Here is a 27,587-nt window from a genome sequence, read left to right on the forward strand (position 1 = left end):
TTCTCAGAGACTGCGGCTTCTTACAGAATGAAGCTTTGAGGCAACCGTGCCTCAAGCAAGTCTGTCCGCACCGTTTTTCCAACAGCATTTGCTCCCTTCACGTCTCTCCATCAGGTTGCAGTAATTCTAGCAAAATTTCAAACCGTTTCATCACCACACTTCTCATGATGATCTGTGATCCGGTGATTGACTTTGAGAGCTCAGATGATGGTGAGCATTTTCTAGCAATACGGTATTTTTAATTAAGGTCTGTACATATTTTTAATGTGCATTTATTTTTGAGAGAAGGAATTGAGTCGGGGGTGCAGAGAGAGAGGGCGACAGAGGATCCGAGGCGGGCTTCTGCGCTGACAGCAGGGAGCCCGATGAGGGGCTCGAACTCACAAACCGTGAGATCGTAACCTAAGCCGAAGTCAGACACCCAACCGACTGAGCCAACCCAGGCGCCCCATACATTTTTTTTTTTTAGACATAACGCTACTGCGCTCTTAACCAACTATGTTATAAACATAACTTTTATATGTGCTGGAAAACCAAAAAACTCACTCAACTTGCTTTTTTTGTGGTGGTCCGGGACTACACGGGCAGGATCTCTGAGGTGCGCCTGTGATGAAAATTCTTGTCATTGGCCTGTGGCCAGTACAGCACATTGACAGTAGTCAGTAAATGATAAGTAGTCAATAAATGACCAAAAACTGGAAAAACAAATGTCCCCACTAAGAGAATAAGTAGGAAGTCCTGTAGAAGCTCAACCCTTAACACAGGCACTGCCCGCATGGACTGGACTGGACTGAAGTCTGCAACTGTCTATGTTGGAACAGTTAGCTGACAATGGTTTGTATTCACGTAGAGGACTGGTCTTCCCTCTAGTTCATCTTCTTCCTCTGGTCCTTTTCTGCCAAGCTTCTGCCCAAAGTCCACCATACGCCAAATGTTCCGGAAGGGTGCCACACAAACTGAACAAGCATGCCGCACAGCTAACATACAACCCAAGTCGGGCCCGGTTTTAAATGGTCCCAGGATCTTTTCCCACGGCGACGTGACCCCTCTGGGCGGTTCTGAAGATGACCTCCTCTACGTCACGTAACAAATAACAGCCAACTTGGCACCACTGGGTTAACTGTAACCTTTATTGCTCTTGTTGTTTAATAGGTTTCAACGAGGAACACACATTTTTTTCCTTGCACGAGGAAGCTGAAAAGGCCACCATGGCTGGGGGGCCGCCTGAGCTCCTGGAGCCCATCTTCCCCACAGAAGTGATGGAGGGATCAGCCAAAGCGTGAGCGTCTTCTGGATGGGGCCACGGACAACCCCGACTTATGGCCACTTGAGACCCGTACAGCTGAGGTGCATCTCTGTGTTGGTTTTGCTCAAAAACGTCCCTAACTCGCGTGCTCCGTTTGACTCTTTGGATTTCACTCTTTGGTAAAATCGGTACGTAGCCCTTCGGCCTGAAATCATACGTGTAACCTGCGTCTTCCAGCCACCCATTTCCGTGGGGATTCTGTTTGTATACCAGCCCTCCTGTCCATTGGGGGGCCACGACCCAGTAAAAGAGCCCAACGCTTTTGCCGTTGACTCCTCACTCAGCGCAGATTCTAATTCCGTGCCAGAAAGCACAAACGCGTTTCTGTAGTAGCCACAGCCTCACGCACAAGTGTGAGAGGCCACAGTCTGTGTGACCGCCGGCTTCCTCTTCCCTCCTTACCGTTAATTCCCTTTTCCCTGGTTCCCTCCCCCAAATTTTCGTCTTTATTATATTACTTATATGCTTGTGCGTGTCCTTAGATCCTCTTTGGAAAAAGAAATCAGTATAAAGGAACAAAACACATTAAATGAATAAATAACCTTAAGGTTCCTAACTGCCCAATTATTTATACTACGGCATCTAACAAACAGGGGACTAAAAATGATATACAGGCTGACTGAAGTGCCCTTCGTATAAGCCAGCGTCGGTGCTATAGCAGAAAAGTACCAGAAACCAATTTATTCAAACACACACCTATAGATCTAATAGCGTCCTACTGCTTTATATATAATTTAGCTTCTGTTAAAAGTCACCATTTGCTTTCCTCTAAAGCTATGAAAATTGTTATGCACTGACCTGCGGGAGAGTTGGTGAAGTTTAGATTTCTGATGTATTCTGTATGTTTTTACTGAGCACACGGAGAAGCTTCCCTTTTGAAGAGTACCCACGGGGAAACTTAAGGGCCTTATGGTAAAGCCAAGGGCTTACGCTCAAAGCAACGACTGAAAATTGGCTCAGGGGCGGGCTCTCTCAGAGCACACGGGGCGGCGGTGGGAGAACCATGTCGCGATCTGTGGTTGCTCCTGCCTGTCCCGGTGCTCAGCAACACGTGATGGGTAGGAGAACCTGGCAGGAAAATTCATTTTAAAGGCAGGCAGCACATGACTGGCGTTCGACACAGCCTTTGCACATAGTGACATGCACCTGAAATACGGGGGATCACCGGACAGTCTGCCCTGGACCATAACACAAATTATAATTAAATGAATGGAACCAGAGTAAAAATATGCAAACTAAGTCAGTAACTAAATTAAATGAACCAAAGAGGTCATTTATTACCTCAACCGGGTTAGTGATTTCATTTGCACACAGGCACACAGCCTGTCCACCTTTTCCTAACTTGAAGCCCAGGGCCGCCAATGGAGAGGAGCATTCGAATTTCTTCATGTAATGAACACTGCTTCTACTTACATTTTCTCTCTCTCTCCCTACATACATGTCACTATATCGTAGACATAAAACACGCACTATACACGCTATAGAAGTTATTATTTATAAAAGAGGTCAAAGAGACTAGTCCTACGTCCATTGTGAATGAATGGGGTTGGGGAATGTTAGTGCCAGGAAGAAACTTCCAAACCGATCCAATCCTTTCAACGAGGGCTGCTTGAGGATCGTTCTAAGCTCCCAGATGGTGATGGACAGTGTCCCATCTCCACAACTTACTGCCACATACGCTGAAGTTGTTCCAGGACAGAAGTCATTAAACACACATGGGAAAATCATCCAGGGTTCTGTGACACAGACCATCATTTACCTGACGTACAATCTAAAGATGGTCTAGAAAGAGAATGGATGGTCGTGTTTGCCTGTCCTACTCCATTTTTCCAACAAACGTGTTATTGTGTGTTAACAAAGAGGCCGAGGAAAGAGGAATTCCTGGTGAGTAGCCCAAGCCAAGTCACCCGTTCCTTCTCACTCGGGCAAAACAAGGCTGGCCGGGTACAGCCCTGGGGGGTCCTGCCAGTCAGTGTTTCCACGGGATCGCCCAGCTGCTGAGACCACGGTGCCGAGGACTTTGAGACCAGCCCAGGCACAAGAGGGTGTTAGAATTTTAACTACATTCTTCTTCTTTGGGGAAAGAAGGGAGACACCTTCTTTAATAGCAAGAGCACAAAGTATGTCTATCCCTTTGCCTCACGCGGGCAATAAAAACGCACCAGTACTAGTCCAAAACTCTGTAGCAGGTGAGGCATAGTTCCTGTTCCAAAACAGAAGAAGAAATCATTTTTTAGAGAAAACAAAACTTTAAAGTTGGCAGTCCCTTCCAACTTTAAAATGGTATAAAGATCATCTATTAATTTGCGGGTGTGTGCAAATGGCTAAGAATGACCTTGAAGACACAAACCCCAGTCTTCCTGTGTCCTCCTGTCCTGGACTAACAGCTTGTTGACAACGGCACCCCAGCAGGGACGAACCTCCTCACAACTGATGCGAAAGGGGCAATACTGGAGGCAGAACAAGAGGAGTTAAATCCTACATCAAACTCCTCGAGATCAAATTAACTTTCAACGCTTTGTGATCACGATGAAGGAAAGAAAGTGGCTCGGACAAGACAAGAACACTTGCAAAGCCCGGTTGCTAATCGATGTCTGGCCCGGGGAGCGCATCTCACCAAACAGGTTACCTTCCTACCCTGGAAATGAGGGGGGCTGCGTAAGTGCGTCACCCCCTTGATGTGTGTGATGATTAGGGAATGACAAGTGTACGTGTCTTTATGTTCCTAAATGTGTGTACAACACATGCCGGCAGCCTCATGACAGACACAGGAAGGAGAGCACGAAGAAGCACGGAGCAAAATTCCTCAAAGAAATCATTTTGCGGACAGTTAAAAATCGCTGAAGTCATCCAACGCGTCTGCAATTTTCTTGCTCAAGAATGACAAGTTTGGGGACGTAACCCCAAAATCTCAATAACCACAACTGACCTTTAATGGGAAACTGTCAGTGCTTTTTAATAAGCGTGGTGAGGAGACTTCAAATCACAGCATAACAGAACTTGTGTTAAGTGTTAACGCAGTTTGTAGTCAGTGGATCATACAGAATAGTATTCAGTTAGGAACGTTATAGCCGAAAAACATTACATTTTAATTCCCCGTGAGTAAACCAATAAGTAACTGGAAAATCATCACTGGAAGAACATGGAAACAGTCAAGCATAACAAACCTACAGAAGGAGAATTATCTCCAAATTTAGGAAGTACATTTATTTACCTGCCTACCCACCTCTTCAAGCCTATGCTTAGCACACGTGCAAAAATAAAATACAACTACTGCAATTATTACTATCATTTTCTTCTGCCCTTAGGTGAGAAACACCTGACAGCTACATGCTGAGCCGCGCTAACAAAACTAAACCTTTCACGTTCTTTAATAGTAAAATTACCATTACTGAATCATTGTCATAAAAAATGCATTCAAGTACCTTACCACTTATTTTAAATAAACACCAATTTTGAAACAATCAACTTTGAAAAGCTGTATAAGTTTTTTTTTTTTAAATCCCTGATTACATTTCTATTTATTCACCGTGGTAGACTGAAACATCGTATTTTTAGAGACTAACTACCACTTAATTTCTTTAAAAAAACACACACACACATACAACAAACCTGCATAATGTGGAACAGCAGTGAAGGAGGAAAATAGTGTGCTTGTCACTTATCTTGACTGTACATAAGAATCGCAATAAACCACGGCACTGGTGCCACGTTCGTACGTGAGAAAACAGTTAACTCCTAGCACGGAGCACACTGTTTACCAAGATAATACTCTATTAAATCCAAGGCTGGGACTTTCCCCTCCATTCTTCATTCAGGCCACCAGAGCATTCCCACCGACGTCCTTGGGAGGCTCTGAACACGGTGAAAATACACACGGATTTTCTGTTCCATAGCTGACAGTGTGTGCAAGGAGCACGGACTATGGGAGTACTGGCTTGGCACCTGCAGCTCCTGAATTTTATGCTTTACCTCGGGATAGGCTAGAAAGTGATCTGTATGCCACGTGCCTAACAATTTCCATGCTACTGCAGTTTCTCTATCAAAAGAAGATCAGCCCCCCAAACAGAAGCTTCTTTGGGGACTTTTTAAATCCTCTTCAGTTGGTCAGTTCTGTTTCTCCATTTATCCATAGAGCCGCGAACTTTCAGTATTACGTTTGTTCAGTGGTTTGCACGTTAGCTAAAAAGACAAACGTCTGAATTTTTTGTAACCTTCTAGAAGAAGTCACACTTAATACACGAATTTGAAAAACAAAAACAAAACAGCTTATCCCTATACAGAAAAATAAAACCTACATAGGATGTGTATTTTGCTAAACAACTTACTTATGTTTATAGGTAAATTACTTACAAAAGTGACACCAGAATAGAACCTGTACCGTGAGTCCAGTGACAAGAACAGAATATCGGCAGCCCCCTTGCCAATACGCCGGAACTGATCACTACTCGGCGAAGAGGGCTGGTACACGAGTCGGCTTTCGCATCAGCAGTGAGAGCTGTCTGTGTCTCTCATTTTTTCCATGCTGTCTTCTTTGTATTCTGGTTTCATTTTGCCTTCGTCATCCTTGCGTGGAGTTGAATCTTTTTCGGTGAGCTGGTCTTTGGTTTGGGGTTCGTGTGTGGAAACAGGATCTAAAACTACAACAGGTCCAGCTTGTTGCTCTTTGCCAAAGCACTGGCTCCTGCATCCGGCGTTACTGGGAGGCCTAGAGGAAGAACATTTACACAAAACAAAACAAAACAAAAAAGCAGAGAGAGAGAAAATATTTGGCTTCCATATTCCTGGATTCAGACCAACCAAAAAAAAAAAAAAAAAAAAACCCAAATGCTCTAAGTCTAATTAGCATGCACAAAGTGGTCTTTGAGGTGCCAGCCATTAAAAGAAAAAGGAGCTATTAGATGACATATTAGGAGCAGGAGGCCAGGAGAAAGAAGGCGGAAAAAGTCAGAGCAATTAACTACGGAAGTGTTAAAAAGCCAAATTCACCTACCTGCTTAATTACACACTCTTCTCAAGAAGTGCAAAGCTCTTGGGTGCCTGGCGCAGGCCGTCCCACTGCGCCTAGACTCCTGTCCCACCTTCTCTTAGCCAGAAGGAGTCAGTGACACCCCCCCCCCACCCATCCTGTCCCTGGGAACAACTAGCTGCAGATCAGCTCTGAGGAGACCACCCCGCTGAGCGAAGGAAGCAACCCCATCCCGGATGGGCAGCTGAGAGACGTGCCTGCCGCTGCCATTAGCGACCAGAAGAAATCTGGCGAGACCTGGGGAGGGGCAAGGGAGGAACAAGGGCCGGTGGAAGGATCCAGAGAATAAGCTAAAATGCTAAGTGACCATCAACTTTTTCCCTGAAGGAGAACCCTGTTTCTGGGGAAATTTCTTAATGAATTTCAGAGGTGGCTTCGTTCCCCACAGAAGCTTCCTCTCTTCCCTTCTATTTATTCTAAGGCACGAAGCTACTGCTTCTCAAGCTGCGTGAGTGACAATCTCCTTGTGAAAACAGGGACGTCTTCTGTGTCTTTTTCCTGCCGCGTGTCAGGAAGGCGGGACAGGGGCTCTTCAGACTTCACTGGCCTTCGTGGCAAAGGCTACGATGCGAAGCTCGAGCCAGCACACCCCCGTCCCGCCTCTGGTGAGTCCACTGCTCGACCAGCCCTTCACGGGAGTTGGTGCCGCTACGACTCCCTGAGCCCCGGAGCCATCCAGACACTCCCTCACCCCCTACGACTCCTCGCCGGTGGAACTCACCGCAGTCACGATGCAATGAGTGCTGTGTGATGCGTCTGTCTCTTCAAGTAAGAGGGAGGCGTGCACGAAACAGGGACCCTCGGCTTTGTTCACCTCCACCCGGCACCAAGCGTGGGCCCACGGGCGGCACGAATAAACGAGTGGATCCTAACGAGATGTGAGGGGCTCAGAAGCCCACGCTCTGGCGTGGCCAGGTCTGGAGGTCTCTCTCACGCAAGAAAGCATCAGAACAAACGCCTGACTACTGAGAAAAGGCAGCCTGTCTGCTCCGGCCACAGGTACCACGACCTGAAACCCGACGACCGCGGTCTTCCCGCCTTCTGCCCAGTACTGTGACATCTGTCCTGATGCTTGAAAAACCGCTCCGCCTGGCCTTTCGGTTACACTGCATGACTTGGCCACCATCGACGGTGACTAACACACGACTCGGTCTTCTGTGGCGGTGGCGAGCACACAGAGATGACCGGGAGACGGAGGAAAGCCGCGCCGCGGCGAGTTTTGGCCTCAGTTTGACAACACTCTTGTCATCAGAAAACGCCAGGACCCCTTCCATCAAGCTGGACCACAGATCCGCCTCTTAGGACGTCTGCTGCTGTGCTTCGGGAGTCAACAGGGGATACAGTTCCCCCAGCGGTACCCGGTTTGACCTTCCCTGACCCAGACAACGCCTGAAAGACCGTGTGCACCGGGGCACGGTCACGGGAGCGGAACCGCTGCGAGAGACCTACGAGGTTCGCGACTGGAACGAGGCTTCAGGCAAGGGAGAGAGCGAGGCTGTCTGGGTAAGTCTGTGGCCGCTGCGTCCGACGCTGGACCTGAATGAAGTCAGCGGTCCTGGCAGCTGAAAAGGAACATGGTGAAAACTGACAAGAGACTGAGGACAAACCGCCGCTCTGTCTCTTTCGCAGTCTCCGAACCCCACGACGTAGACGACCTGCAGGAACCACACACGGACCTGGTCCAAAAGCTGGAAAAGCTGGAGGAGGAGCTGGGGGCCGCTGGGAAAACCGTGGGCCAGCTGCCACCACGTGCTAACTAGGGGACACCGCGCGTGGACCGTCACGGCGTCCGCCCTCCGCGGACCTCCAGAGCCTTCAAAACAGAACAGAAATGACACCGGTGTCACTTCCGCCTTCTAAGGCTCACGCGAATTTGTCTTGTGGCCCACGCTAACCTGGAAACAAACGGGCACGGGAATCCCAGGAAACGAAGCTCCAGCCTGGCTCGGCTGTTGTGGCCCAAAAGCCACAACAGTCCGCAGGCCGGTCACCGGTCTGGCTCTGCCATGTTGGGTCTGAGCCCACTGCTACGTGAGCCAGCCGGCCTGCTCGAGGCATGAAGCTCCGCCTCCTCCTAAGTGAGCAGCTTCCGTCAGCCCGTACTGACCTTCGGCACTTTCGGAGAACTACCGTGGATGTTTTCACGCCCGTGTGTGTCTGCAGGTGAAGGGGTGATGAACAGACCCTAAAGAAAGCTTCTCGCATCGGCTGGAGGTGAAAACTTCCAGGAAATGCTCTCAGGCTTCCACAAGAGCAACAAGGCGATGTCGACTGAATCGAAAACTCAGAAACCTTGAGTGGTCGGGATGAAATTGGCCCGGAATTGACTTAGTGCCTCAACTACAGATTGATTCATTATTAAGTCACCCGTAGGCTACAACGAGAGAACTCCGTTGGTTATCACCGTGGGCAGTTTCTCTGAATGCACGCACTGAGGGTCAGAGTAACTGATTTCTCACGGATAATGACCACTGACTGGGAATCCCAATGGGTTCAGGCCAAAAGGGGCTACGGCAGGCAATCATCGAGTCCAACTGGTCCTTTAACAGATGAGAACAATGAGTTTTGGAGGAGAGAACCTGGCCTACAATCACATGGTTCATCAACGGCAGAGGCAGTGCAAGAATCAGGAGCTCTCTCCTTTCCTGCTTCTTCCACGGTGCCATGCCGCTTACCAAAGGTGTCTTCTCTCAGAAACTGGACAATAACGCCACAGGCTAATTTTGGCATGTTTACTGATTCCTTTCTCTCTGAATCCCTGTTTTCAGATGCCTCTTTCCGAGTCCATCCCTTCAAACTATCCTTTGCCTCCTTTCCCTTTGTGACTGATACCTCCTCCGGGTTTGACACATTAGGTCTATTCCAGGTTCCCATGGGGCGCTTCCCAGGACCCCTTCTGGAACGAGGGACCTTCTGCAGCCTCATTGTGCCTCCATCCCCATCATGGGAAGGGCCAGATTGTCATCAGTGACCGTGCCAAGAAACCAGGCTCTTGCTCTAGGCAGCCACAATGGCAAGTTCTAGCAAGTCAAAGCTCCTCCCCTAAGATAGGGGCATCTGGGTGGCTCAGTCAGTTAAGCCTCTGACTCTTGATTTGGGTTCAGGTCATGATCTCACGGTCATGAGATCAAGCTCCACGTGGAGCTCTGTGTTGGGCGTGGAACCTGCTTGGGGTTCTCTCTCTGTCTCTCTCTGTCCCTCTCACAGGCACATGCACACACACTCCCGCGCTCTCTCAAAATAAGTAAGTAAACGTAAAAAAAAAAAAAAAAAAAAAAAAAAAAAAGCTTCTCCCCTAAGGGAAAGGCTCAAGGGCTCAAAGGCAACAATCCGATAGGAATTGCAGTATACTATTATTCTGCTCACTTCGTCTGCTTTAATTCTTCATCCAAGGGCAAGGACCACAAAAAAGGAATTAAAACTAAGTACTCATGAAAAGTATGGCAGCCTTTCTCCTGTATGTTACAAAATCGCCAAATGTAAAACTTCCATTTTATGGGTGCTCTAAAGTAAGACTAAAATCCTGTGGCGTTCAGGCTGAAAGGCATCACTGACGTGAACTAGTCCAACCTTTTCATTTGTTTGACGAGGACACCAAAGAATAGTGCGTTAAGTGATTTGTTCAAGGGCGCGTAACTTGTTACTAGCAGACACAGGATTAAAATCCTAGAATCTGGATTTCCTGGCCCAGTATTCTTTTTCTTACCGCGACATACTGGTAGTCATTTATGATCCATTCAAAATATTTTCACGGGTCATTTTAGATGGTTTGCTCAAGAGCTATTTCAAGACAAAAAGAAAAACTGAAAAGCAAAATAAAAGCTCAGAGACAATGTAGCAATCTGTGCCGCTCCACGGAGCCGATGCCGGAGTGCACACAGCTCGGGTGCCCTTTTAGAAAGCAGCTACTGTTCCCCAGCTACAAGAGAGCCAGAATGTGGGGCCCGGGCATGTGGGGGCCACTTGCTAGTCAGAGGAAAAGACCTGACTCCAAACCACACTGGTACCACAAAAACCCGAACGACTGTAAACAGCGTTGCCAAAACTGAACTTTCATAAAGGGACTCGGTGATTTCTCAGACTGTGTTACGAGAGACAAAGGAACAGCATTCTAATTTTCAAAAAGCACATCATTGTTTGCATTCAATGAAATTCCTTTCAAAAATCAACTTTCCACGTTCCAATTATATTCAACAACATTCTAGCTAACATTTCGGCTGCAATTCAAATTAACTAATGCCCCAAAGAGCCCTAATAGATGTGGTTCTGAGCTCAATTGAATACAATCAAAGCTCACGAAATGAAGGGGGAAATGCTTATTTCATGCAAATTCTGCATATCACTCAAGCTTAATTTTACTGATAATATAAAGGTGGGACATTTTGAACATTACAGTGAATGAAACTTTTAAGCGGTGAGAGTTATTTTATAAAATGCTACCTCTGAAAAGCTGATTGCCAAACAGTATAAAAATGGTTGGAGGCATAAATGCCAAGTTCATTTCTATTTCACTTCGGAGGTAACTATCTTTCAAATCGCAACAGCTGGACTATTTAACACAATCTGGTGAATCAAAGTCTAGTTCTTCTCTGGTCTCCCGGTGGGACGTCTGCATTAGTCCGTGGCAGCCGTCCAAAAAATGACGCACAGCCGGACGGTCTGAACGCTGCTGCGTTTACAATGAAAATGAATAAAGCTGCAATCGTATTTACCACCTCCAAGGACAGAAGACGGAAAGATTTAAATTTGTCTTTATAAAGTAGTTTCCTGGGAAAACTCCAAAGAGGAAGTCTGCTTTCTATTTTCCCGTGTGTAAAAATAAGAAGTCTCACTTTGTTTCCGGAGCCCTTTATACAGTTACTACAACAGTGAGCGGGAGCGGCTTTACAGGAGAGGTGGTTTTTAGTGTTTCTCTCAGATACCCTATTTGTTGGGGGATTTTAACACGCCTGTCCCAAATCTCCCCAAACGGTTTCAAACAGAAGGTGAGGCTGTCTGTCATTAGTACCAGTTTGAACACTTTCAACTGTAATGAAGGTAGAACAAAGCTGAATTCTTTCAGCTTTGTGTACTTTTCGAAACTCCATTTAGGCTCAAAGAACAGTTTTTCGATTTGGGTCGCCTGCTACCTGATGCAAAAGTAGATATAATTTTAAATTCTGAAAACAAAAGTGATAAACAACGAAACAGCACCTTGGGTTTGAAAAGCTGACATCAGCTTCTGGATTGCTGATTTGCCCTAACCATCAGCCAGAATTCCTCCTTAGAGCAGAAGTAACAATGGCTGGCTGGGCAAAGACGTCCTTGTCCACACGGAGCCGTATTTTCTTCAGGGGAGTACAGGCAGCACAGGCATATGGGGGCTCGGGTTCCATCCCAGACCGTGGGGCGCGCTACGAAGTCCTGGCCCGCTTCTTTTAATCCTAACGTGGGCTGGACCGTGGACATTCACAGATCCTGAAATGCCCTGGGCCCAGGGAGGCTCAGGAAACTGGGCCATTCTCACCAGCAAAATCAACACTGAGAAAGCATGAACCCAACATTGATTTCAGCTCAGGCAAAGATCCTGAAATGCGTGTGCTACTCTTTTGGGCTACTTTTTGAGCTTTTCGTAATTTTCCACAACTTTAAGTCACCATGAAAAATCCGTTTTTGATCCCAGCTATCAACAGAGAATGTTATTTAAAAGAAGTATCTTATTTAAGGAACATAAAGTCTTCTATAAAATTCACCATATATACCACTGGCTCCTCAAAAAAGCCAGCCTGCATAAAATGCTTGCATTTTTCTAGGGGTGCAGAACAATATTTTCAATTTTTCAAATACTTTTCCTTAAATTTACCAAGTTATATACGTTGAACTCTCTTTTAAGATGGGAAGTCACAGTGCTACTTTTCATAGTTCTGTGACAAGGCATATTTCAAAGGAAATGTGTTTATCAGGTTTTAGAAGTTAAGTCAATGTATTCTTAGGTCTGAAATTGCATTTAACTTTTAGCTGGCTACTTCTATTTGAAGAAATCAAATACCACCCCCCCTCACTGCCATCCATAAATAAAAGGAAACACAAAGGCTGCAAAGACTACTGAAAGATACTTAAAAAAAAAAAAAAAACTGCAAAGCACCAAAGGCAATTTGGTTCTCTATGCAGAAATGATACATTTTATGCAAAGTCTCTTAAAATCACAGGTGTTTGCAACTGGAGGCAAATGTTAGGAGGCAATTAATTCTCTGGGAGAACTGAGAAGGCTCAGGGGCATTTTAAGAGTCATGCTGAGATTTACTGGACAGAATTTTAACGCTAGATGTATTACAGCCTGAACGATTAACCTGGGAGAAGTTGTTGTCTGTACCGCAAGTCAGAGCACTTGTAAGACAATGCTGACAGGCGGCCCTCTGGGCCGGTCCACAGGGCAACTCCTTGGGGCGGGGTGGGGGGTGGGGGGTGGGGGGCGGGGGGTGGGGGGGGTGGTGGGGAGGAAAAGAAGACAAGAACGCCAAGTGAGGGGATCTCCAACTTCCAGAACATCCAGTTGTTCTGCTAATTTTGTTGTTGAGACTTAATTATCCATGTACGGGCACACAAGGAGGACCTTTGTAGTCGTGCCTTGCCGAGCAGAGCCACTTCCTGCGGTGTGAGTACACAATTCGACGGCACTAAGATTACAGTTGAGGGCACAGCAAATCCTTTCATTGTGTAAACGCATCGGATGAAGCAGTAACTTCCAGGCAGTTCATTCTGCTGGCCAGTGGTGTCTGCTCAGAAGCGAATGTTTACTAAGTACGGAGAAGGGGCCTCCATTCTTCTCCCCACCCCACCCCACGGCGCGCACACACATACGCACGTACGCACACGCACACGCACACGCACACGTACACAAAAGAAGAGAAAGGAGGAGAGGAGGCAATGATGGCGAAGGGTGAAGGGACAGGAAGGAAACCCACCCTTTCCCACCACAGGGTCTGGAAGAACTTCTCTATTTTCCATTTGAACAAAATGTTGACCCAAGCCTCTCTCAAGGAATAGTTATGTGACCTGCCGAATGAATTTCCAGCTGAGATCAATATTTGAGACAAGAGCTTTATGCAAGGTTCCCTAAAAGGAAGAATCTCAATTTCTATTTGGTAACAGATTTCAGAAGCTCAGATTTTCCAGCTCCAATCCAAAAGGGCAGTGTCTTTCATCTTCATTTTTCTACATTAGTTTTACACTGGAAATAATGACATAAAACTGAAGAGACCAGTTAGAGGTCAAATGATGATAAAATCAATTTTACTTTTAATGTAAAACCTGAAAGGCAATTAGATTTTTTTTCTTTCATGGAAATGTTTGACTGATTGCACTAACCAAGAGACATCTAAAATTTTATCTTTTATCATCTACCCTTTGCTATTTAGTTAATGGCTCAAACAAGATGAACTCTTACAAAAATAAATCTGTGTGGGGACAAAAGACACATGTATTTAGAGACACTGCAGATCTAGAAATTAAATGCAAATTACAATAAAAATGGTTTCATTGGCAACGGACATTTTTCTGCTGAAATTGAACTCCGGTCACCGCCTCACGGGTTTTTGTTTTTGAAATTCGTGTAGGGCACAGCGTGGCCTGTTTTGACCTCCCAAACAAAAAAGCCAAGCTAGCGGCCTTGTCTGGTGGTTGGAAAGTAGAAGAGCTTGATAAAGCTTGGACTTTTGGGGGGAGATCGGGGTTTGAAAAGAAGCATGATGAGTGAGAGAAGCTTTAACTGGAAGAGTCTCTGGCGACTGTGGTTTTCACAGGATCTTTGAGAATGAGGGCCGAGAGATGAAGACCCAGCTATGAAATCGCTGCGAAGCACACCAATCACAACGGAACCTGAGTTCACTTTCACATGGGTTCTCCCCTTTGAAACAAGGTCTTGTAGAAGTAACTACATGAGATGAGAACGCACCTTTGAGGTTGACTGCCTTGTTTGGTTGGAACTGTCAGGACATTCACCTTCCTGAAAGTGATTAATAGGAAAAGTGAACACGGATGAATAAAAGCTCAGTACAGATGAGCAGGACCACCAGTAGACGAGACTCTCCAGAGACAGAGAGAAGATGGCAAGAACACAAGAGCTCATGTTGGGCCTCTGCCTGGCTGTGATGCAAAACTCTTTTCTAAGCTCTGCCCAGCTCTTTGTCCCTACTGAAGGCCCACTTGTCCTGCCTCTCTTTACAAGACAGATGTCCTAAAAACACGATGTCCAATGGACACTTCAGCACAAACTCAAAGGAGCTAACCAGTTATTGACCAAAGATGGAGGTGTCTCAAAAAGGTACAGCATAAACGGAATTAAATTTATTTTGGGCTATAGAATGTATGTTTTTGAAACAACTGGATTCATAGTGATTCATCTTTGTATTACCATATTATCATTTAGTAAAACACCTTTCTAAACCAATGATTAGAGTCAGATTACTTTCAAGATTTTTGACTCCCTGGGAATAAACTATTCTTCAAAATGTCTGAAAATGTCAAAAAATAATTTTAAAAAAAGTATAAATGAAACTGATGCCAAAACTAAAGCAGCTTGGGCTGGTTTTGTGATATGGTACTTTGCAAAATTTGTGAAGCCTGCCTCTTTACTGGACATTTGACACAAAAAACATTAAAAGGATCTCTTTTTAACTACTCTTTAAGTCTCTGTGCTTATTCGGCTTGGCTCCCTTTTTCAGAATTCTTTTACTGGCTAACACTTTCTTCCCCTGGGAAGAGGTACTGTAATTGATTAGGTTAGCCTTAGGAAGGGGTCGGGAAAGAGACGAACTACCTAGGAGTGTGTCAGGTCAAAGTGGCAGGATGTGAGTGTCACCGGGTCAGTGGGGTGATTTAACTGCAGAATCACTGCTTCCGATAGAACACAATCTTATAGTCATTTTCTTCCCTCCATTCTTCAAGCTCGTCATACACTCAACACAGTAGGCTATAGTTCAAAAGCACGGGCTCTGGAGTTGGAAACGAAACAGGTTCAAATGAAATCTGACCCGACTCTTGATTAGGAACAGAATTTGGGGCTAAGTGTTTGCCTCAACGAGCCTCAGTTTTGTCATCTGTAAAATGGAGATAGGTCCAATCTGTACATTCGGAAGAATTAAAAAAACACATGGAAGTATATGGCTTAATAGTCAGTGAAATACAGTAATCACAGCAAAACCTCACGGAAGCAAAATTCCAAAGTCCAGAACCTCCAAAGTGGAACCGGGGGCCATGACCCATTGCCTCATCTGTAATCAACATATATATCCTGCCTGTAGCAATTAAAGTACTTCTCCTCTTGGACAGATATTATTATAATGTGAATATATGTATTAACATTTAATACATGTTATGAAGAATAACAAATATTAACTAAAAAAAAAAGAGAAAAAGTATACAATGGAATGTTGTAGCCTTTTACCCCCAAAATGTTTTCCCAACTTACCTCACCTGCATCAAGAGCATTAGACTCCTGCTTTCTTTGATAATGGAGCTAACGTGTTTCAGGGCCTTCACACAGGATTAAAATGGAAGATGACTTCACCCATATCCAGGTACGCTGTATCACATTAAAAATGTATACCTGTGCAGGGTGCCTGGGGAGGGCTCATTCGGTTAAGCTCAGGTCTGACTTTGGCTCGGGTCATGATCTCACAGTCTGTGAGTTTGAGCCCCGCGTCGGGCTCCGTGCTGACAGCTCGGAGCATGGAGCCTGCTTTGGATTCTGTGTCTCCCTCTCTCCCTGCTCCTCCCCTGCTCATGCTCTGTCTCTCTCAAAAATGAATAAACATTTAAAAAAATTAAAAATATATATACGTATATATACATCTGCAATTGTGGCAAACTGATGACTGTTTCAAAAAATGAATCCAGCTTCAAAAGCCAGAGTCATTTCGAAACAGACACTGACCATACAACGGAGATTAAAATAGTCCTTGCCCACGTGAAGTGCTAGCACTAATTCTCTTTTAGGACCAGCTATCCAATTTATCTCCTGTGTGATCATGTACCTCTAACCCAGGCAGGTCTGAAAGCATCTGGAACAACAGCCATAGGGTTCAAGTGAGTATGCTGATCCCCAAGAGTACTTCTCTGAAGGATAACTATCATTTAGATTTGGATTTGTAAATTCTGGTAAGGTAGTTTAAAAATTATTTTACAATCCTGGGTTTGTAGGTTTTACCATAAATCTATACTGAGGGACACGTTGCAGGCAGAAAATACATGCTTCCCTCTTGTTCCTTATCTTAACTGTGAACATCTTTGCTAAGCAACCACATTTGTGAGGACTTAGGAAAGCTAGAGCTTTTGGGGAGCTCTGGAGAGGGCCTAATCTACTTGTCTCAATCTTAGATGAGAAAACACACAACAAAAAGAAAACAAAACAGGTTGCGTGACCTCCCCAAGGAAACCTGGCCCAGTCAATAACGCAGGTGTCCAGTGTCTAAGCTCTGAACTCAACTCTGGCCCGTGATTCTGCAGCAATGGTCCAACATTACAATTTTAACGTAAGAAAAGAATTCACTGAGATATTTTTCATACATCATGCAAGTCACATGACAACCCTACAAGGTGGGTGTTGTTACCCTCACTCTACACATGCGGAAACAGGATCACGGGCTCAATATCTTGTCTAAGGTCCTAAAGACCACAAATGGCAAACCCAGTGGAGCTCCAGTTCCGGCAATGAACTGACGCTCCTTGCCACCCGGTACACACATGGACAGGCACAGGCTTAGAAAACCGAGCGCACCGCGTTTCCCTGCTACACCCCTCCTCAGTCTCGAGGCTTCTCCAGGCGAAAATACAAACCATCCTCATCTTTCTGACCCTGTGAAACACTCAGCCTCTTCCCGGGTATTGTAGCTGCCTGGAAGTAATAAAACAGTTATCTTTGAAAAAAATCTATAATTTGGAATTTTCCCTATCTTATATTGACCATCCCACCCATAGATCAGCTTGAATCAGTGAGTCTTACTATACATTTAACATGGTCAGATTACTCTGTCAAAAGAAAAGAGCATGAAAGCAAAAATCAGGTTTGTTGGCTGGTTGCGTATTTATGTATGTATGCATTCCTTATTTATTTATTTTGCTTGGCCCCTCTTTACCCCTCATAGCATAAAGGGAAATTATTATCATTATTCCTGCCTGAATTAGAAGTAATCAGAATTGGGGTGCCTGGGTGGCTCAGTCGGTTAAGCGTCCGACTTCAGCTCAGGTCATGATCTCACCGTTCGTGGGTTCAAGCCCCGCTTTGGGCTCTGTGCTGACAGCTCAGAACCTGGAGCCTGTTTCAGATTCTGTGTCCCCCTTTCTCTCTGCTCCTTCCCCACTTGCACTCCCTCTCTCTCTCAAAAATAAACATTAAAAAAAATTTTTTTAAAGAATCAGAATTAATGAAATTCAAATTTGCTATTAGATTCAAGATATTATTACCAGATAGTATATACTTATTAGAAATAATTAACAGGACACAAATATTTCTAAAGCTATTATTAAAATAGAAATAATCAGGCTTCTCTAAGTCTTATCTTTTCCTTTCTTTTTCTTAAAAATAATAACCCTTGCTCTGCTTAGGCTGGTGACAAGAATGTTAATTTTAATTAATCCTTGCAATTAAGTATTAAAGCTATCCCTTGCCATCCCATAAGGCCCTAGGAAATAAATCCATATATTGCTGGCACTATAATTTACCGGACTGGAGTTACTCAATTATTTGGAATACACATATATGTTGATTTTAGGAATTTATTGAAAGAAAAAAAAAACTTTTCCAGGAATAGCTTGGTGTTACAATTTTCTGATCAAGTGAGGGTCTTACACAGAAAACACCTTTGTTTCTATTCTTTTAAAACCCTTCTTAGTAGGTTTTCAATCCTTCCTGTCCACCTTAGGCCACAGAAGTGAGCATAGCTGAATCTTTCTTTTATAACTGGGTATGCTGTTGTCTCTGATAACTTGATCTTATGTAGGTACAAAGATGCAGAAGTTCTACAAAATTGAGCTGACTGGAAATGACCCCTGAGCATTAAAAAAAAATGTTAAAAAAGACAAGAAGTCAACCATAGAGAAACAAAAATCTCTAATATTTAGCCTGTGTGTTTGTGGGGCTGCTGAGTAAGGGGGATTGCGGTTAAGTGAGTATCCTAATTAATTGATATTCTGCTGTTCTAGTAATACTAAAAATGGACTCATTTGTTCACTTGTCCAACAAGTATATACAGAATTTCCAGAATTCTCCCAGGTGTTTGAGATATACCAGTGGACAGACCAAACAAACAAACAAACAAAAACCAAAAAAACCAAACCAAAAAACTCCTACCCTCATGGAGCTGACATTCTAGCAGGGGAAGAATGGAGTATGGTGAGGGGAATCAGAGTTTAGAGGAACAGGAGGTACAGTTTTGAAGGGGGTGGTCAGGGTAGGCCTTATTGAAAAGATGACATTAGGGCAAAGAAATGATGGAGATGAGACAGCATGGCAGGTAGCCATGGGGGCAGGACATATAAGGCAGAGGGGACAGCCAAAGCAAAGGGCTAGGGGGAAGAGATACCCGGCCAGAGAGGTCAAAGGAGAGGGAGGGCGGGGGGGGGGGGGGTCAGGGTGGTAGGGACTGGGTGTGTGTGTAGGGGTGAGAGCAAGAGAAAGAGAAAACGTATGTATTAGAGGATAGCGTGATTGTTTTCCTCCCTTGACCTTGATTCCCCGTCAAGAATAGAAAAAGCCATTAGGCTGAAACACCATGGTAGTTTGGCCACAGATCAAAATAAAAACGCAATTATTAGAGTAGAGACAGTTTTGGATTTCACTTTTGGATTGCTGATCCGATTTTCAAGTGCTTTGACAATGTGGGTCTATGAGATGAGACAATGTGGTTGCCTCTACCTTATGGTTGGGATAACAGAGCAAACTTATTAGTCGAAGCCAGACAGAAAATAACCCTTCTCATTCCTGGCAGCCAGACCAGTTTCCGGGAATCCTGATAGATCACATGAGCTTTTGCTTTTAAAGCTTACACGCAACTGCATTAAGTTAAACTTCTTTCGCTCATTTAAAAAAAACAAACAAACAAACCTAGGTTTAAACATAAATGAAGTATGCCTGTCTGCGAAGGGAATAATTACCATGTACATGCGCAAAATCGTCAGATTCATTTGGATAGCCTAATTATACTTAAGACACAGATTTTTCAGAAAGGCGCTCTTCCTTGCTAAATGACTGTCAATATGAAAATACATGGCATTGGTTATTTCAGCTAAAGAATGTCAAGAACTGAATAATCAAGCATTAGGTTACAAAGTTTAAAAGTTAATACAGCCACACAGAGTATTTGTATTAGTGCTTTAAGTAGCTAAATTAAATTGAAATGTGTCTCTTAAGCAGTCATTGAACAAGCAAGATGAGAAATAAATTGAGCTTCACTTAGGCCTTTATGGCATCTAACAACTGTGTCTGTCAACACACAGATCCTTTTCACTGTCAATTCAACACACATTTTGCAGACCTTGGGCCTGCAATTATTTCATTTCCTTTCTTGGAAATGTAATTTCCACTTACTTTTGGAGAATAAAAGACAGACAAAAGGAGGAAGGAGTTGCAGTATTTTCTGATTAAGATTATCTGTATAAAATGGTAAAGGGAAAAAAAAATCTATACGCACACGCTGAAGCACATCTCAGCAACTAACCTGTCTCGGCCAAATTGCTTTTGTGTCTGGGTATTGGTTCAAATGCAGCCAGACTGTTGACATCAAATTAGGTGTTGAACAAATTTAATAGGAAAGACGAAGAATGAATATAGATCATCTTTTTGTTGGAATAGTTCAAATGACCCCAGTCAAAAGAAAGGAAACACATGACCGCAGGAGAAAGTGTGCTTTTAATTAAACACAATGAAATGAGATAAAACTGTAAATCGGCAAAGAAGTCCATTCATTCCAAAAGGGGGGGGGGGGAGGAGTTAATCGTGCCCGGCGAGAGCAACACAAGAGTGGAAGAAAATCCCAGTTGGCAAAAATAGACCTAAATTGAATTTCCACTTCGTTTGTCCAGGCTTCACCTTTTACACCAGGACAGGTACAGCTACAGAAAAGGGTTCTTTCTCTCCTGATGGAACAGGAAATCCGAGGTTTCAATTAACCATGATTACAATATTCGGCTGACCTGATCTGTCTCACCCCTTCCTTTTCTTCAAGTGGCAAACCAGCTGACCGTCTGGCAACAGAACTACAGCAAAACTAGAGGAATTCCGAGAAGAGCTTGCCTTTGCTGTAAGACAAACCGCCCCTCCACGGGATCCGTCCGCAGCACACTGAACAGCAGGATTTACTCTTTGGCAGGATGCCACTTTCAGAGCAAGTCTGCAGAGATCACTCTTTACATAGGATCTCTTCACTCTCGAGAGGGAACCATATTTCAGGCACACCGTTGACTGAGGACCAGAAAATAAGGTTCTAAAAATGTCCCCTTCAAAGTACACGTGAAGAGGATATCTACTACCTCCTGGAAGATCTAGCATCTTCCTTGACGGCTCAGAAATCATTAAGAGGGATGATCCGAGCACTTAATCCTGGAAGAATGATTAAGCTCCTTGTGACACCGAATAATTCGTCAATTCTCTGTGCAGAAGAAGAACCGGGTTGCCAAACCAGTTGAGGGGAAGGGATTCTCTCAACACGTATCTGCTCTGGATCAGAATAAGACCTCTGAGCTAGGAGCCTAGAATCACAAGTTGGCTCATCAAACGGAGGAAGGAGAGTAGTTACTGGCTAACTCAACCCAAATCTCTCTGAAGGGGAATAAAGCAAAGTAACACACAGTTAAGTCATCACAGATTCTTCTACACACTTACTTAGTAAAGAGCATCATTACTTACTGAAATGTGACCTTGGAACTTGTACATCCTTCCAATTTACACGAGCCTTCACCTGGCTCAGGTGTTGGGGGGGACGGACTGTTGAATTCTGCCTCCAGAGTTTTCTTGTTCAAGGCTGTTTTTGTTACACTGGATACAGAACCCAACACTGGCATGGATTTGGACTCTGAGGTGGCTAATATCCCGGTTGGACCTTAAAACCAAACACATACCTCAAGTTTAATAATTCTGTGCAATGCTTATTAATATGGCACTGAAAAACAGATTAGCCGAAAATCCCTCAGGAAGCGAGAGGCCAAGTTTTGTTTAAAATTTCGAGAGCATGCCGCAAAATGTTCCTATTAGGAATTTGCTCTGCTTTCGTGGTACTACTGCTTTTCAGGGCACCAGGACCACGCTGAGAAATTATGTCCAGGCCTTTAAGAAAGCACAAAACCCCAGGCCAGGGCTCCCTCACTGACCAGAGTCCTTATTAATACCGGAATTGTGAAAACTCTTTTCTTCTCAGAGCATGGCTTTCTGACAGCCCTACTTGAACCATTTGGCCTCTCAAGAGTTAATTCTTCCCCAAACTCAGCTCTGCGTTTCAAACAGCAAATGGAACAATGTCAAAGGCTCTTTTTAAAAGGCTCATGGAGGCTTCTTAAGCATTAAACGGCTTTTATGAACATTTTTCATTTTAATGTGATTGAGAAGTAAGTGGATTTATTTCCTGTTAAAATACAGACACAGGATTTTAAAAATTAGGTGGCAAAGAGGTTGGCTGTTTACCTCTCGGATTCTTCTGCTCTTTGGGACAGGATTAAATGACTACAACAGTGCTTGTTCCTGAAATTATTGGCGTACCAATCCAAAACTCCCGGGCACCGGAGCAAAGTTCTCTCATTATCTGTTTTCTACTCTCAGTTAGAAAGATACTATCCTAGCCAGCTTTTTTCAAAGCAAGATTCTAATGTGTCTTTCTTGAAACCTCAGAAGAAATCTTTGTAAGACAAGAAGATTTATGTAATAAGTCATAAATGTACACATAACATTAGAACTTCTAAAAATTAAGCTAGAGGACAACCTGCAAGGTGTCACTGAAAAGAGGGCAAAACTTGGGAGGGGTCTCATCTTCCCGAAGCCATGTCGGATCATCTCCTAAAAGGGTAAGTGCTAGCAGGGACCATCCAAAACGCTAGCTGGTTTCTGGTCATTAATATTAGGCTCCGGAATTTCATGCTCACATTTACATACGAATGAGTCTCAGGTATTCCAACAGTATAACCCATCAACTCCAAAAATGAAGTTCTGATTTGAAAAAACCCCCTAAAGAGTGGCTGCGAGACTGTTCCGCCATCCCGTTGCTGTACCTCTGATGGCCTCGCTCCTTGTGGGAGACATAGACCCCCTCTGGTCTAAGGGAAAGCCTCAGTTCCCAAAGCACTGGGTGTCTGTCTTCCTCGTTTATTTCCACGATACCATCTGGGCAGACAAGCTTGTGACGTCACCGAATATCCTGATTCAAGCTGTGACAAGCCTCCAGGTGCATGGGGATGTGCAAGTGAAAACAGAAGAGTGGGAAGATCAAGAAAGATCCCCAAAATAAAAATACGAAGGTGAATTCGAGATTGGCTTCTGAGCCGCTCTGTTCTGCCCTTGGGTAGTTGCTGACTACAACGCTAGACAGCTTTAAACAATCCGTCCTCGCAGGAAAGCAAGATCTGCTTCTGAATACCCCGATGCCTGCTGCTGCTTCTGCAAGTGAAGCCAGCCACAAACGATGGAGCGTGGGTGAGCTGGGCCACAGCTCCTGTTTTTTCTTACATATGGAAAAGAAATAAAGAAAAATACAGAATGTTTAACATTATTATTACGGCATCCTGCTTAAGCTGCCCAATGTTTTCCGAGAGGCACTTGCTGCCCTTTGAAATGTCAGCTTGGCAGGCCACGAGTCTTCAAAGTATCAGTTCGGTCTGATAAAAGAAACTCTAAAGAAAAAGGGGCGTCACTGGTCCCTGAGGGAGAGCCCAACTATCCTGGGGTCTGAGGTCTGCAAAGCTCTGGCCGCCCCTGCCGCTCCCATGATGCTTCCTCTCTCCACTCTGGGACCTCACATTAGCTTTCCCATAAGCCTTTGTGTACAGAAGGAAAGCTTCTCAAAAGATTCACACGTACCTGAAGCCATAAACCTATCAAATTCATCTCTGGAATGTGCTCCCACCATGCAGCACGCAGCAAACAGCTGTGCTAAGTTTAGCTTCTCGTTCCGTCTCTACAATCCCCTCCCGGATTTTCACTTTGTCATTCCACGACCCTTATACAGAGATGTATTTGGTAAATACCTCTTCCAATTTGATGCTAGAAAAACATCGGCACCATTTAAAAAAGAAAAAGGATGAGTTCTTTTCTAGATGATAGAGTTTGGAGGTTTGTTTCCTCTTCCCACTGGCGCTTTTGTTTTTGCTTTGGCTACTAGGGAGCTCAAAAGAAAATTTCTGCTCATTTACAAGTCTCTCTCCTCGATAGGATTCCTCTCCACTCTGCCAATTACAGAGTTCTTGTTTTTCTATCCAAATACTGATGATTCCATTGACCATATGCCTTATTACAACATTCCTCAAATGATACATTGAATATTTATATATTCATGGAATAAAATAAGTAAAATGAAAGATTCTCACATGCCTATACAATGTGTTCCTACCTTTCTTTGTCCAGTCTTTGAAATATTCAAATTCCCATAGTGACTAAAATGAAAATGTTTGTCTCTCCCATTGAAAACTAACTTTGAAGTAGTGCTGCACATTTGACTAAGTTCGTGAGTGAAGTAGGAATGCTTCCATGGGTACAAAATACAAAATGTAAATGACTGAAAACAAAAATTGGATCCACAAAGTCCTAAAAAATCATGATGGCTATTTGGAATACTTCAAGGATGAAATGTCAGAAGAAGTGATTGTCAGAAAAATGAATAACGATTCATGGTGGAGGCTGGTAAATGCTTATAAAGCAATTCTAAGAAAAAAAAATCTCTTACAGCATCCTTTAATTTTCCTGAGAGAGGGTTGTTCTGGGGGTGGGGGGGGGGGAGCGGAGAGAGAATTCTTGCAGGATATTAACAGCAGAATTTCCAGACCAAACTAAAAACTGAACGGCTGAATTTTTTTTTAAGAGGAAAACAGATCTAATCTTTTTATAAGAAAGGTTTGGCTGGTATTTTATGCTGCTTCCAGTTCAAGGAACAAATTTACTAAATTGTTTGAGTAAGATCCCTACGTGGAAACTAGACCTTGATTATCAAAAACCCCAATCCTTCCTGTTCTAGCAACTTAAACTTGGTGAACATGACTCAGTGCAGATTTAAACTGTCACAATGGACCAAATAGAGTTGGCTGAATGGAGTCTAAAAGGTTCAGCCCATTAGCCACGGTGGCTGGTTAATGCTACTTTGGGGTAGTTTTTCAAAGCCAGCCTCCTGGCCACAAGGGAAAAACCTCATACAGGTTTCTGCTAATTCCCGTGACCAAGCTGATGGAAAAAACCGGAAGACACACACAGTTAGCCTTGAGGTCTCGCACGTGCATACCGTGACGCAAACGCAGCCTGTGAGCTCCAGGCTCGCTCAGATGGTCGCTTCTAGTTGGTGACAGAGGCGAAATGCGTCATCCACCCGGTTCGCGGGCAGAGACAGCAAACAGAACGGATCTGAAGGCTAAAAATGATGCTTGTGCATTTGTAACTGATGCGTCGTGACTACCCTTATTTCTGACTATCCTGCGCTGTCTCTGGGCCCCGCGAGCTACTCGGCACTCCTCGTGTACTGACTGACGAACTTGATGCTTAGAGTAACACGATGGGGTGGCGCTTTTATTACCCTCATTTCACAGATGAGGAAACCGAGGCACAGAGAAGTTGAGCAATTTACAGGCCAGCCGCTCACCAGCAGCAGAGCGAGGACTCCTTCCCGCTACACTGTTGCCAAAGCCCATCCTGAATATCTTCATACCGGGGTATCTTGCGTGAAGCAAGCCCGATCTCTAAAACCCTGATTACCTACAAACAGACAATGTACACACACACCAAAAAGCGAAAACACACCAGTTCTTATGGGATATCCATAAGTACCTTTGCCCATCCGATACTTCTCACTCACATTAAAAACAAATTTAATAATTATAAAAAGAACATTTCATGTTACAAAGAGGCTTAAAGGAGAATGTTTCCGAGAGGAAGGGTAGAGCTGCGGAGAATTCAAACCAGCTTACTACTGCTATCTGCTTCTGCTGTCACCTTTCTGCGACGCAAAATCCTCTCTAACTCAGTCTCACTGTTTTCAGTGGCAAGGGATTTTAAGCTTCTTGAACTAGTGGATTTGTTAAGTGTCCCCTAAAGTGAAAAAACAAAAACAAAAACAAAAACAAAAAGGTTAATGGCTTCATAACAATATACAGAAGAATACAAAAACCAAACCAGCAAAACATTACCAGAAATTGAATGGAATTAGGAAACGGAATGAATTTGTTGTATACACGTATATTCTTTTTCTCGTGTGTGTATCTTCAATGACACACGGTGTTGGATCGTTTAAGAAGATGCTACTGAGGATGTAAGATGTCAGCTTTCACATCAAAAGAACAGGACGAGATGGGCTAACTAGGAACTCGGCGGGGGGAGGTGCCCGCACATCGATGAGTAAGAGGTGGGTATGTGTTGATCCATCGTGTGGAGACAGAAGCACATATTGAACTCACCTGAGAAGGTTTTCTTGCTACAGCAGCCACGAGCTACTGAACCCGAATCCTTGCGGCCCTGAAAAAGTGTGGCTGAGTCTTCAGAATGACCCTGGCTCCACAAGTGGTGGCAATGGTGTCGTGGCCGCCAGAGGAGGCACGTGGTGCTCTCCCGTGGCCTAGAGCCAAAGAAGCACTGCCCTGAGACACCTTGACTTCGTTGTGAAAGAGGAGAGGTTATAATGACACAGGGAAGCAAGGAAGGGCCCGGCATCGCCATCCCACATTCCTAACAGAGGAGGCAGCGGAGATGTCACTCTGGGCCCAGAAGACGCCGAAGGAGACAAGAGATGCCGCGAAGCTGTGTGCCTGCTGAAATTGGTTCTGACTTCCAAGGCAGCAGAGAAAGACCCAGGAGGTGGTTCCCTGCCCCAGCTCCTCTGGGAAGCATGTTACGGAGGGAGGACTATGGCCTTCTATGTCCCATTCCCAGTCACGTGTTTGCACAGAGCACTGGGTGACATAATTCACACCTCGTGTGTAAGGATTCAGCACCGCACCCTTACCGGGGGCCCATTTCCTTTCCTAAGAAATGCCCTTCCTTAGCTGGTCCATGTGCTTGGCGGGGAAAAAAAAGCCAGGAGGATCCACAATCTTTGTATCGGAACAGATCAGAACCTCAGGTCTGGCATAGCTCGCCAGGGCCGGTGGCAGCTTTTGCCCACCAAGGCCACCAATGGGGCTGGCCTTTGTCACCTCAGCCTTCATTCTGCTCCTGCCCCCTTCCAACTTCCTGAAGGATTCTAAGAATTCTACTGGCTAAAAACGGTTAACTCATGTTTCTTCTTTGGCCTATAAAACAAAAAAAGTAGCTTGTAAAATTAGGTAGGTACAAATCTCACATGATACAGGTTATTATGTTTTGTTTAGAAAGGTTTCTCCCCTAACTGGGTAAAGGCATTGAAAAGCAGCCTGATGGGGCTGGGGGGGGGGGGGGGAGTGACTTACAAGATGAGGAGATGTTACTCTTTCGCTATCAGCTGCCCAATTAAGAGTAATGTGTAAAATACACATGTAAAATAAGGCTTACATTGTAATCAAGCATATGATACCTCCCCCTCCCCAAGAAGTACCTGCTTTTCCTTTATTGCAAAAATTCACCTATAAATATACTCAAAGGAAAATCATGTTACATGGAACCCTGTAATAGCTTATTTTATAATTTAAAAAATTAGATGATGTGGTTTGTTTATTTCACAGTTAACAATGCAGAACCGCACCTACTCACGGAAGAGTTAAATAGTAAAATAGGATCAATACCGACAAGGTAAAGAAAATAGAACAAAAGGCAACTAAGATAAATTTGAAAAAAAAAATATTAGAAAAACTATTCCCAAATCATACATTTACAAGTTTTAAAAACTTACCAGCTGTACATTTGTAAATAGATTGTTTGAAAAATATAGGGCCATTAGTACTAAAATAACTCATGAAACTGTTACATCGTTTGAATGTCAAGAACAGTCTTTAATTTTCCCAGAGGCTGGAGTTAATTCAAGAAAAAGATATGTGTCGGGGCACCTGGGTGGCTCAGTTGGTTAAGCATCCGACTTCAGCCCAGGTCATGATCTCACAGTCCGTGAGTTCGAGCCCCACATC

General features: G+C 44.3%; 2 protein-coding genes across 7 annotated transcripts in view; one reads left to right on the top strand and one right to left on the bottom strand.

The window, feature by feature from the left end:
• The window catches only part of ENO4 (enolase 4), a 29,445-nt gene extending 27,587 nt beyond the window's left edge, over positions 1–1,858 (top strand). For all 4 annotated transcript variants that reach the window (XM_040486580.1, XM_040486579.1, XM_040486577.1 and 1 more), the window contains one exon: positions 1,153–1,858. In XM_040486580.1, coding sequence (XP_040342514.1) covers positions 1,153–1,283 — 131 coding nt within the window. In that variant the 3' untranslated portion in view covers positions 1,284–1,858. The remainder of the gene's footprint in view (positions 1–1,152) is intronic.
• A 2,378-nt stretch (positions 1,859–4,236) lies between these two features.
• Positions 4,237–27,587, bottom strand: part of SHTN1 (shootin 1) — a 101,978-nt gene continuing 78,627 nt past the window's right edge. For 2 of the 3 annotated variants that reach the window (XM_040486574.1, XM_040486575.1), the window contains 3 exons: positions 25,464–25,584; positions 21,217–21,409; positions 4,237–6,014 (listed from right to left, as the gene is read on the bottom strand). In XM_040486574.1, the coding sequence (XP_040342508.1) occupies positions 5,792–6,014; positions 21,217–21,409; positions 25,464–25,584 (537 nt within the window). In that variant the 3' untranslated portion in view covers positions 4,237–5,791. The remainder of the gene's footprint in view (positions 6,015–21,216; positions 21,410–25,463; positions 25,585–27,587) is intronic. The other variant, XM_040486576.1, reaches the window with a different exon arrangement.

Source organism: Herpailurus yagouaroundi, unplaced genomic scaffold (assembly GCF_014898765.1).
Source record: "Herpailurus yagouaroundi ecotype Mexico unplaced genomic scaffold, PumYag 163, whole genome shotgun sequence".
In the NCBI taxonomy this organism is placed as follows: Eukaryota; Metazoa; Chordata; class Mammalia; order Carnivora; family Felidae; genus Herpailurus; species Herpailurus yagouaroundi.